Genomic DNA, 13,419 nt, shown 5'->3' on the forward strand with positions numbered 1-13,419 from the left:
TTATGAATCCAAGAACACTGGTTAGGTCAACTGCCTATGAACTACTGTTGAAAAAATGGTGCTTAACCCAAAACAAGCAATCAAATAAGAGCTGTTTGTAAAACGTTTCCCCCTACTTAGGACTTGTCCGATTTTTAGTCCCATGATAACTATGACCTTGACCTTTGACCCGCTAACACCCAAAGCAATGGGGGTCATCTCCTTTTTAAGCCCAATCATGCTATAAAGTTTGAAGGTACTGGGTCAAGTGGTTCTCAAGTCATTGTGCACAAATAGTTTTCAATGTTCAGGTTCCTGTCACCTTGACCTTTGACTCCCAAAACAACAGGTGTCATCTACTTCATAAGTACATTCACGCTACCCAGTTCGAATGTTTTGGGTCAAGGTATTCTCAAGTTATCGAGAGCAAACTGTCTTATAGGTTCATGCCCCTTTGACTTACAGATTCCAAAAAGCAATAGGGGTTGTCTACTTCATAAGCCCAATCGTGCTATCAAGCTTGAAGGTTTTGTGTTGTGTTTCTCAAGTTATTGAGCAGAATCCGTTTTCAAGGTGAAAGCCCCTGTGACCTTGACCTTCGACTCCAAAAACACATCCTCATAAGCCCAATCATGCCGTCTAGTTTGAAGGATCTGGATCTTGTGTTTTTCAAGTTATTGAGTGAAAACCATTTTCAAGGTTCAGGCCTTTCGCACATCGATTCGCAAAACAGTAGGGGTCATATACTGCATAAGCCGAACCATGCTAGAATCTACAAAGTTTGAGTGTTCTTGGTCAAGTGGTTCTAAAGTTGAGGGAAACTGTTCACTGTCCCGACAGACTGAAGCTGGGGCAAGGAGGGGGGCAACAGCATGATCATTCTTCATTCAGCTACATGTAATTTACAGAATATTTCGTTCTCTACTCTAAACCAAATTCGTTATTTTCACTTTTTCTTCTTCTATGACTCCTAAGAAACTTTTTACAGATTTTATTCACTGTAATAACAGCAGTTTTTATGTGCTTTGTGGCAGCTGTAAAATATCCCTATATAAGGTTCAGAATAGTTGCATTTTTTCCGTCCTTTTGGATCATGGACATATTCAGTATTGCAGTAGATTTCCTCGGGGTGCAGGGGAGAATGTTGTACATTTTCTTACCTCTCGTGAACATACTTGATCTAACCTGGTCTGCTTTTAACCATTACCCTGCTAAATTTCTATAATGAACTTGTTCATCTTTGAATTTGGACAGTACAATTAACTGTTAAAAAGGGGTACTTACCAAAACGATACCGACTGAATGGCGAACTGTGCAGATTATGATCTACACTGGTCGCAAAAGATCATTCGACACAGCAGGATAAGGGTTAATTTGCATGGTAGTGTTCTTTGCTTCAAAAGGATCTTACAGGTTTTATTTTCTATGCCTGATAGACAGCTGGGTCATTTCTTCACTGTAACAGGTAAAAAGCTGCTAACTGTTGTGTTTGTTGAAGGTGCATAAACATTCACTACCTTGTTTCCCCTTTGACAGCATAATCTATGTGATTTAATATGTATCTTCTCAAAGTTTCAAAAAGGATGTTAACATGATACAGCTGGCAGACTTTATTATCACATCATCTTGGTACACGGAAAATGGATATTAACTTCATGCATGTATTTTCATCCTTTATTATAATATTTTCAACATGAACAATAATAACTCTGAATTACATATTAAATTACAAAACACAAAAAAACTACAATATGTAATACATGTACATAAAACAAGGTAAACAAGCAAATTTCTTGTATATATTACACAAAATGTGCTAACAGTTCAAATTCTTAACAAAATTTACATTTCTGAACAAAATTAAAATTCTGAACATCTTTTAACATATTCTGCATTTGTAATTATTTACAGCATACACTAATTATAATATTCACAAGAAAAATAATATGATTCTGTGACAAACAAAGGTATCATATGAATAAAGTACACAATTCAAACCTATTAATTTTAAACAGATTGTGGACAAGATTCTCAAAGCCTGTATAAACTCCACTAATGACTGCTCCCCTGCTTCCTAGACTTCTAACCAGTGTTTTTTCCTTTTTATCGCAATTGAATTCCACTCTTGTGGATTGTAACTAACCACCACCACATCAGGAGTTTGTTGTTTAAGCAAAACAAGCTAGTTAATGGAGATACGAATTTGTACATTTTAACTTAAGGATAAAATGAATGTGAATTCTATTTCGTTCACTGGAATTTAATTTTGTGGACTGATGCAGCTATGAAATCCCTTATAAACATGAAATATTTGATTGATTTCATGGTAAACCTAGTCAAATTGTGGGTTTTGAAAATATTCTATTCATCTCGGAATAAGTTAAAATTACTTTAAGATTAATTAGTTATGAACTTCAGCATTTAAACAAAACAAGGTCAAATCTTGAATGTCTTTTAGTATTACTGGTAATTTCACTGGAATATGCCATGTGTTCAGACAAGTGATAACTAATACATCTATGAATTTCAAGGATAAACAATGTATTCTGTAATCAAAATAAGTTTATATTAGAATACTTAACTGAATGACAAAAAATGATGAATATCAGTGCTAAAATGTTTAATTTGACTAAAAAATAGCTGTCTTTAGGATTAACAAGAATGCATCTTTTTCTATATATATTAATTTGAAGACGTATATCTCAGTTGAGTTTCAAAAGCACACAATTTCCAAAATAATCTGGAGTAAAGCAAAAATGAACTTTGAAATCTTTCTAAAAACGATTCCATGATACATTTATTCTAGTTAAAGATTATTTGACAAGAACTAATACACAAACATTTTAGTAAGTTAGATATATCTATCTATATTAGTCCATGTTCAACACCAATGTTTCATTATTCAAGGGAAAGTACTCTTACTACCTTAAACAATATGTTAAGTTTAAAATTAAATTCGTCAACAGAATTATTTCCATATACATAAAGTTATCTACTAAATCTCAATAATTACACCAAAAATTCATGTATGTTAGAAACTATTCATTATTATGACGTCTAATTTTCATAACAAGATCTCCACCAGGTAAAAACTTCAGATGACTCCAGGCCTCACTGTGCCTCATGCTGGACAAATCCTCTCCATTTACTGACCAAATCTCGTCCCGAACTTGTAAGACTCCATCAGCTGGTCCACCTTAAACAGAAAATGGCCAAAAGTTAGTCCAAATGACGATTATGTAACTTCCAAACTTTATTTTTTTTTAAATAAAGTACTTTTCACGGAAGCATGCAGTTTATAACTTTAATTTCATTTTGTATGCATAAAATGTGTGTTACATTTACGTATTAATTACTCAATGTCTGCACATAAATTATTTCATCCCACAATCAACTATTTCTATTACCCACACCTTCAACAGGAAATAAAGTACAGTAAAACACCGCTCGCTCGAGGTTGCAAGGGGATGAGCAAAATGCTCGAGTTATCCATAGTTTCGAGCGACCCAAACATTGACCAACATAAGAAGTAAATTTAAGTTTGTTTTGTCAATTGTCATCGGGACCGTTTGCAGAGTAAACGGTGATGCGTAATAATAACATTCTTGTGACATTTTCAATGAAAAACGTATTACAAACGTTATCTATGATAGACGTTTCAATGTGTAATTTGTTAAGTAATCGGTAAATGATCGATATTTGATCAATAAAAGTTCTCTTTAACCTTTTATCAATAATAAATCTCATTATAAGATCAAAAATACAGACAAACAAACATTTTAGATAGTCAGGTAATTGACTACGCAATTCTCACGGTGTGTGAAATTTTTTATTAACCGATACATTCTGATCGCCGAAGGTGTTAAAAATTTGACACTTCTGCTCGAGTTTGCCAGAAGAAACAAAGAATCAAATAATACACAGGGACCAGGTGTCCTGCTCGAGCGATCGAGTTATCGATGCTCGACCCAGCCATGGTAATTTAGCATAGAAAATAGAAGGCAATCAGCCGGGACCACATGTATCGCTCGAGCGAGCCTGGGTGCTCGAGTCATTGATGCTCGAGCGAGCGGTGTTTCACTGTAATGTATATTGTATACATTGAACACTTCTGACAGATTTAAGACAGATTTAAGTGCGTGTTTTCCGGTTTAGCGGACAATTTTCCAGTCATATACAAACGATGACGGTGTCAACTTGTAGTACCACAATACCGCCTCATTGGAATATCATGCCACAGACAGGTGATATGATATCGCTGCCCTCACCTAAACCACTTGGCTACAGAGGGGATTCATTTAAGGGGAGAACTCCTGTACATATTACACTATCTACAACATAGTCTGCTATTCAGTCAGTAAATTTGCAGTGAACACCCCTTTTAATAATGTTTTACTGTCCACATTGAAAGATAGACAAGTCCATTTTAGAAATTTAGCAAAGGTTAAACTACCACTGCATAACAATTATTTTTCATACCTTTGAAGACTCTTTTCACAGTGATTGGCATATCTCCTTTGGGTGTTCCTTTGCCCCCTTGTATAATGAAACCAAGGCCTGTAACTCCTTTGCTGACTGTTAACTCTATTATCTCCCCTTCACCTTCAGGTATAGGTTCGTCACTTGTAGAGAACACTAGAAAATAAGAGTTCAATGTATTACATACCGGCAGTGTTGTTTTGTTTGTGAAAAAACTTGACATCGGCTAGGTCTGAGAGGTAGGTCACAAGACCTTGGGTCAGGTGGTTGGCAATTCAATCGCTTAGGAAAAGAAAGGCCTGTTTGACAATTTACAGAAAACTATGTGTCCCAGATTTATCCTCCATCTCTGATTCATGTGAGGAAGTTGTGAGTTATTTGCAGACATCAATTTGGCACTGGAGTAGAATCCAGTAACACCAGCTAGGTCAACTGCCCCTGTTGTTTGTTTTGGGTTTAACACTGTTTTTCAACTTTAATTCAGTTACGTAATGGTGGGCAGTTAACCTATGAAGTGGTCCTGGATTCTTAAACAGTACTAACCTGTTCTCAGCAAAAAACTGCCAACTTCCCCACACTGATCAGAGGTGCAGGATGAAGTTTTCAGACACAATGTCTTTTATCAGATCGTCAGAGAACATGCACCTTGCCCAGGGATCAAACTCATGACCCGCAATCAGTAGATCTGCACTCTTCCTTTGAAAATGCTATTAAGCTAAGACAAAACAGTTAAAACAAAGTAAATTATTCAGTAAAGTTTGAAAATCCTTTTGTATAAAAGTTATACTTATGTTCCCATCAAATTTACAAAGAAAGGACAACTGACATTTACTCCCATATTCATATAAAATGTGCAATACTGTCATGTAGTTTGCCATGGGTAGAAGACATGACTAGGAGGTTGTAAAAAAGAAGTGCAATTTGTAAATATGCCAACTGTCACTGGCAAAGTAGCCTTACATTAATATGTTGGTCTGAAACAAGATTTTGGCTAAAAATAATTAGTTTGTCTAGGATTACGAAATAGTGTATAGAAGTGAAATGGATACAGTCCCGCTCATTACTGTCTGATCTCAATAGGACAACCTCGACTATTCAGCTGAATAAATAAAACAACAATTCATATCCTTCAGACCATGGGCAAGACTGGCAAGACATTTAAGAAAAAACTACTTACTTCTAATCATTCTGTCAATCTCTGGACTACATTTTCCCCTTCCTATGTCTTCTGTCTCACTCAGTATTCTATCAACTCTGGAAGCGAACTTGCTCTCGGACTTGGGACTCTCCACATCTGACCTCGGGCTCAGTGACTCAAACACTGGGCTAGCAGGTTCTCCTCTATCAGAATCTGTAGGTTTTGTTGTTTCTTCAAAGACCTGATCAGCATGACCATTTACTTTCTGAGTAACTGTCATCAGTGGTTCTTCTTCACACTGAACACTTTCCACCTTATCTACTTTGCTTATAGTTACAGAGTCAATTTCTGGTTTAAAATTATCTGTACTAGTTGATGATGTTGCATCACACTTTTCTTGCTCTTCATCCACTATATTAACTTTATCATCTGCTTTATTTATAATATTATTATTTGTTTCACTTTTGTTCTCAACATCTACAGAGTTTTGTTCATCCACAGATTTTTCAAGGTTTGAATACATGGAAATCACATTGCTTACACTAAGTTCATCATTATCCTCCACATTTACATTAATATCATCAACAAGAACTTCTGTCTGATCACCTTCCTGATCTCTTGAATCGTCTATAACCTGTGACAAAGAAGTATCATTTTGAATATCATTTTGTATGGCGTCTCTAATATTATCATTTACAGTTTTATCACATTCAAAATCATTATCAATATTGTCATTCTTTACTGGTTCTGAGACATATGGTGAAGCTGCATGCAGTGTACTGCCTACTGATATACCTACAACATCTATTACTTCAGTGACTTCTTTATCTCCTTGTTCTGTTTTATTATCTGTTGTTCCTTCACTACTCTGATCTGAATCTGGATACAGTGCTAGATCCACCACAGTAGCTTCTGTTGTACTTGCTGAAGGAGCTTCTGTGTCTGGTAGAGGGGGTGGACCATCTGGCAAAGGTGGGGCTTGTGACTCAGATGCTGGAATATCACCAATTGTAGGTGGGGGTGATGTTGGTATAGGAGGTGCTTCACTTGGGAGTTGGGAAACCGCATCTATATGTTCCTCAGATTGTTCATCTTCGGTGGGTGTAATATCAAAATCTGAACATTTTATTGATGAAATGACATCTGTAACAATGTTTTCAGCTAAAGTTTTCAACTGATCCATATCTAGTCCACTATCTGGAGACTGGACACGGTTGTCAGAATCTTCAATTTTATCTCCTATCTTCAACTTGGAATTGTCTTCATTTTCTCCTTCCTCAAAGTCTGATTCATATTCTTCATCTTTAGCATCTTTGTTTGACTCTAACTTTATATGGAGATCAGTTTCTTCTTCTTCAACAATTTGTTCTGGGATGTTTTCACTGTCGACATCACATTCATTGAAATCTGTGTATGATGATGCATTACTACTGGAACTAAAGGTGCGTGATCGATTACTAAGAAGTGAAACATCTACTTGTGAACTGTCTAAATCTTTTTCAATGTCATTCAACTTTTCAACTGCTTCAGAAACAACATTTGCTTTCTTCATTTCTAAATCATTTTCATTCATGCATTCAGCGGCAATATTTGGTGAGCTAATGTCACTTACGTCATCACTTTTTGGTGCAACTGTGTCATTTACAACATCAGTTTCTTGTGTTTTAGTGCCATCTACAATATCTAAATTACCTTTATTTTCACTCTGTCTTTCTGGATTCTTTAAATCTGAGGACGAAACCACCCCAGCAGTCCATTCAGTTTTATTATCACCTTCAACAACATCATAATTCACAGAGCCTGGTAAAATATTGCTACTTCCCATGCTGGGTGAATTCTTGTTTGTGGCATTAATAGAGACAAACAATTCAGCTTCTATTGGTTTTGTGGGATCATTGATGGGTGGATCTGCTGTTTTGCTTGTAACTTTCTTTGGTTTTGGAGCTACAGGTGGAGGTGCTCTTGGAGACTGTGGCAGACCTTCTTGTTGCCTTGGTGACATAACAGGCGAAGCTGATGATGATGATACTGGAGATGACTTCTGCTGCTGGTAACTAGTAGCCTGACCTCTGTCTTGTCTTGGTGAGGGACCAGGTGACCTTGAAGCTACAACTGGTGACCTTGGAGAAACAACAGGGGAAGATGAAGGCCGACTTGAAGGTTTTGGAGCAACAGGTGGTGCGGACTTCTCAGTTGGCTTCAGAGTTGTCAACAGAACTCCAGCATTTGGATTTGTTGTAATAGTTGGTTGCCTAGGTGATGACAGGGGAGAGGACTGGCGTGGCGATAATTTGGATTTTTCTGATGCTGAAGGTGGAAGTGACTGACGTGTTGCAAGTACAGGTTTCTCAACTTGTGGACCTGTGAAGTGTAAGCAATAATTACAATCATCATGTGAACTGGCATAAATCACATATACAAAATATGTACTTTTGAATTTCAAGCTTATTTTCAAAAGTGTTACAGTTACATAAAATTACATGTATAGGAGCTGGGTATATACATAAGGCAAGTAGGTGAGTGTTGGAAAAGATATGAAAGGCTTGGTTTAGTAAGCCTTCAAATTTTTTCATTACAAGACTACTAATGTAATATTGCCAACTTATGTAATACTGCCAACTAACATTAATCTGATTATTTCATCATGCACTTTGGTTGTTAAATTATGCTATTTTGGCCAATGAAATGAAATTTAAACAAAGTGCAGGAAATTTACATCCTCAAACACAAATGATGTCATGATGTTTCAAATGTGAAAAACAACAAAGTTCTGGTTTCTAAAGTTTAATTATCTGCAACATAACAAGATTGTGTATGTCAAATTACTGCAAAAACTGCATAATAAAAACATTTCTATTTCATTTAAAAGCCAGTCTTTATTTTCTTTATCAGTACTCAACTTTAATCTCTGCAAGCAAATGAACACTACAATATTTCCATTTTGACGGTGTTTGTGTATTCAAATTATGAACACATCCACATAATCAGAGACAAAACTTATAATTAATTTTGAGCTAGTCAAATGGGTATCTTCACTTTGCATTAAAAATACTTTTGAATATTAATTGAAACATTTCATAATTAAAATGAACTGCTATGTTTTACTTGACAACCTTACCTGACTGTTCAGAGTTTTTGTCAGGAATGACAGCAGACGCAACAATCTTGGACAGTCCCCTTGGCAACAGCCTCAGTATCTGCTGCACCTTGCCATCTGTTAGCCCAGTAAGCTGAGTACTGTTGATAGACAGTATATAATCTCCAACCCTGGAAAGGACAAGATTATAAATCAAGTGTTCTCTCATAATATTTAGAGTGTGACTACAAAAAAAGGCTTGGAGCGCCTGTTATAAATTACAGACTCTGGTATATACCGGATTCAAGCGATTTGACTGATAAGTATCTTTAATGTATATATTTTGTAACCATGGTAATCCTAACCCTAACTTTTAGTCAGTATACATATTATACCCTAAATAAGTGTGGATGTGCAATAATTTGCGTATTTTTGCCATGTGCTCCGATTTACTATCACTTCCGAACATGCGCAGAAGACTGCTCCAGGTCTGTAGTGAGCAACATCGCACCATTTAATCATATAAGAAACGTATTTCAAGTTTGCTTGACATTGTGATACTTCAGGTTTAGAGAACAAACCATGGGCGGCAATTTACCGGCAAAGCCTGATTTTGACTTACTTGTCCGTTTTTGCCAAGCTATATTCTACTTGTCTGTATACTGGATATATATAATAAAATAAGATGAAATTCTACTTGTGTCCCTAGTGGCTGTGGGGCAAGCTAGGCAATTAAGATAATTGATTCCCCCACCCCTGCAAAGGTAGAAAACCTTGTCATACCTCAATTATTTACTTTTATATCATTTAAATTCGTAGACACAAAAATTCATGATTTTGGTCAAATCAATAATTTTATGGAGAAAAGAATTTATGGATATTTCATCTTAAAGGAAAAAAAAAACAATGGAAATTTTATTTGCTTTTTATTCATTAAATTTTTTATATGTTTTTTCTATGAAAATGGAAATTTCTTTTAGTAAAACAGAGCTGAATGGCAAAATGTACATCAAGGGTTTCATAAAAGGGCCAAGCAATGGGGATTTTTCCCTGCTAATTTAGTAGCAGGAAGGGTTGCTACTTCTCCTGTAGCAAATAAAGTTCTAAATCGGAGAGTCCACGGACCGTCCTCTACTTTACAGCTAAATGGGAGAGTCCACGGACCGTCCTCTACTTTACAGTTGCAACTTTCTGAGTACATACTGTGAAATCGGTGGACAAATCTCTATAGATGATCTACAAAATTAAATCCCAGTGAACGAAAAAGGTATGTTAAAGTTTTCGCAATATTTGATAAACCTCATCAAGAAGATAAACTTCCATAATTTTCTTTGAATGCGAAAAAGGCAAAGGCAGGGGTGGCAAATTCAATTGTCCATATTGCCCAGGTTGTCCCAAAGCTTGTACGGACAAGTGAAATTTGACCAGAATTTACTATATAACTATCATACGGACAAGTAAAAAATAGCAAATGACAAAAACGGACAAGCAAGTCAAAATCTGATTTCCCCGCCCCTGGCAAAGGTTTGTCATTTGTGAACATTAATTTTGTTGGTTTACAGATTTTATGCAAAACTAGGAAACTTCATGCTAACTAAATAAAATGATTTTACAATATACAGTCTCCAGGTACTGAAAAAATCTTTGTAACATAGCAGTCTGATGTTTTTCTGATTTTAATCTTTCAAGGGACTTATTTCAGTTGATTTTATGATAGCATGAATTCACAAAACAAAATCTAAATGGACATATGAAACCTCTAAAATTGCTGTTTGGCCAAAACCAAAAAATTTTATGACCATGAAACAAGTTCACAGAATTTTGAATTTTTCTTTAAAAAGAAAACACTACATTAACCAAATATACAATGGTTCAAGTAAGTACAAAAAGGTTTAAGCTCTGAAATTCTGGAAACAACTGTCAATGTTTGCTGTGTGGTTACTCCAAACTACTGAAATTACAATATTTACTAAGAATATAGAACTAGAAAAAATAGTTTTTCATAATGACATTTGATTGTGTCAACTTTATCATTCTGATTATCATACCATCATTTATATATCATGGTGCTATAACACAACCAAAAGGTTAACTTTATCATTACTAATACTATTTTCCCATTGTGACAAAAAGGGTACCTAATTTCCAAGTATTAGAAGTTAAACTTGATTAACCCAATTTCAGGAAGGCTTCCAAAATAGAAGGACATTTCAAAACTGAAAGGGCCCAGAGTAAATAGATGACATTGTCATTATAGTATTTCTTAAAAGTATAGTTGAAATAACTGAAATAGATCTATGAAAGTCATACATCAAATGCCTTCAAACTCAGTCTTTCAAATGGTTTAGAACAGATTATAGCATTAAGAGCATCCTAGTTTTATTCAGTGCAACTCTAGGTCAACTACCCCTAAAACCATTAGCAGTTTAAACATGGCAACATCTGAGGTAACTTTAGTTTCATGGCATACAGACACTTAAAAGAAAAATGGCATGAAAAAAATGGTAGTCGCATAATGGCGGATACAAATAGTCCTCAGTTTTTTTGCTCTGTAGAGCTATTTTCCTTATTTTCTTTGCATTTTTTTTGTTAAAATCACATGACAGATCTTTGATTGACATGTAGGTAGCATTTTCATAATGAAATAACAACATTACAAAATTTTTCATGGAAACTTAGATCATACACCACCAGTATAATTTGGGGTCTCATTTTTTAGCTGATTTTGCAGTTTGTGTGTTTGACTGAAATTATTTTTCTTGCATCAAACATGACCCCCACTTTTCTTTTGATTTTTAGTTAGTACTGACAATATTTTTCAAGAAAAAGTAGGTTACAGACATTTAAAATGGGTCCTGATGTGTGCTGCGGTCATTGGAATTAGATCAGTTTTATATAGAATAAAGAACAACTATTTAGTGTGTTATAACCTATGGGGCTGTGTGCCCCTCACATCCCCACTTCCTGACATACCCACAATGCACCAGCAACTAGGAAGACTAGACAGCTTATCACAAACCAATTTTTAACCTTTTTTCAAAGAGAATTTCTCGTATATACCGTACATGCAAGCATTATTCTTGCCTTACATAATCTGTTAACATAAGTGAGTCATTTTTTGCTATGACTTACATATATGTACATGTAGTACCAATTAACTTTAAAATTATGCATACATCATGGCTAATTTTAAAATGCAAATAGGTATATTAGCAGTACATTTCGTACTTTTCAACTTGTACAAAATACATAAATCTCTCATAAATATGTCACACACTTAATTCCTTGAATAAAATGAACTCAAGTATCATACCATATTACCAGTAATCAAATACCTCTTTATAGTAAGGACATCATAAATTACTGTGAAATTATATTTTCGTGTTGGACTGCGATTTTCGTTTGTGGATTGACACAACTAAAAAATTCGAGTTTTATTTCCTTATGAATAAATTAAATCGAAACAAATGAAAATCTTAACGCTTACGTTATCCATTAATTTCTGGCAAACATTACAAATTTTGTGGTCATGAAAATAAACAATTTTGCATTTACATGTATATCTGAAATGTTAACTGGCTATTTTTTTTTATCTGTCACGTTTTTAAACAAATGCACTAAAATTTAATGTTCTTGTAACTTGACTAAAAATTAGGCAAACTCTTAAAATAATGAATGAAAATCTGCAACCTAAGTTTTACTATTTATTCTGGATTTCAATTTAGAAGATAAACTTCGACTTGCACAGACTGAGACTGCAACAATATCTAACCATTAAGTTACTTATCTGAGGAGTACCTCTAACATTTTGACCCTGTCTCTTACCAAGTTTAGTGAACATCCTTTAAGCAGTTCATTAAAATTTCTATATTTTGCTAGGACAGCTCAGATGTTTAACCATTTAAACAAACTTAAGAGATGATCCAGTGGGGTCAAGTTGAACCATTTGAACAAATCTGAGAGCCACGCATGGATGCTACACACAAAGTTGTTTAAAAGTTGTCTATTTTCAACTTTGCTGGCCCCAAAAAGGGCCAAGCTGATTAACTTGAACACATCTGAAAGAGGACCACAGACCAAGTCTGGTCAAGACCCATCAAGAAATTAATGCAAAGCCATTTAAAAGTTTGTACTGTTTATAGCTCTGGCAGTCCCTAAAAGGGGTCATGCAAAACCAACTGCATAAAATTGAGAGAGGTCCATGCCAGAATGCTACTGGTACTGATGATAAACCCGAACAGAAAATGAGGTTTTTTACCTGTAACTTTTTTATTTCTGCAAATTGAAATCAATGGTCGGTATCAAAATAAAGCTTAACCTTTGCTGAAAACGTTATATAATTCAAATCTATATTTAGTAAGCAAACTCACACGAAGTGAGGGCCTGAAAGGGGTATGTAAAAAGGGGACTTTATGAACGTTGACTGATGATAAATTCGAACAATTTGTCATTTACAAAATTTTCTTGGTATTATTATACTGAAACTTTCCCCAAAAAGCTGCAACAGTCATTCCTGATCAAGTAATGAAAAGTTAACAAATGTCAGGCCTTCATGTTTCGACAGTGAGCATGCGCAAAAAAATACCCCCTTCCCCAGTAATTTTGGATAAATATTTTTTATACAAATTTATTTAAGTCATTTATTTATACAGAATATTTATCAATTTTGTTTTTGTTTACACCAGTTGGTGTTATAAGTGGAAACTATTAGATGGTGTGTTCAATTTTATAAATAACCGATTGCAAT

At 35.0% G+C, this 13,419-nt stretch overlaps 1 protein-coding gene across 1 annotated transcript in view; it reads right to left on the reverse strand.

Annotated features, from left to right (window-relative positions):
• Positions 1–1,565: 1,565 nt before the first annotated feature.
• Positions 1,566–13,419, reverse strand: part of LOC123523044 (uncharacterized) — a 138,250-nt gene continuing 126,396 nt past the window's right edge. Inside the window, exons 16-19 of the mRNA XM_053550333.1 lie at positions 8,715–8,863; positions 5,636–7,957; positions 4,459–4,614; positions 1,566–3,175 (exon numbers count right to left, since the gene is read on the reverse strand). Of these exons, the coding sequence (XP_053406308.1) occupies positions 3,018–3,175; positions 4,459–4,614; positions 5,636–7,957; positions 8,715–8,863 (2,785 nt within the window). The 3' untranslated portion in view covers positions 1,566–3,017. The remainder of the gene's footprint in view (positions 3,176–4,458; positions 4,615–5,635; positions 7,958–8,714; positions 8,864–13,419) is intronic.

This window comes from Mercenaria mercenaria, chromosome 8, assembly GCF_021730395.1.
Source record: "Mercenaria mercenaria strain notata chromosome 8, MADL_Memer_1, whole genome shotgun sequence".
NCBI lineage: Eukaryota > Metazoa > Mollusca > Bivalvia > Venerida > Veneridae > Mercenaria > Mercenaria mercenaria.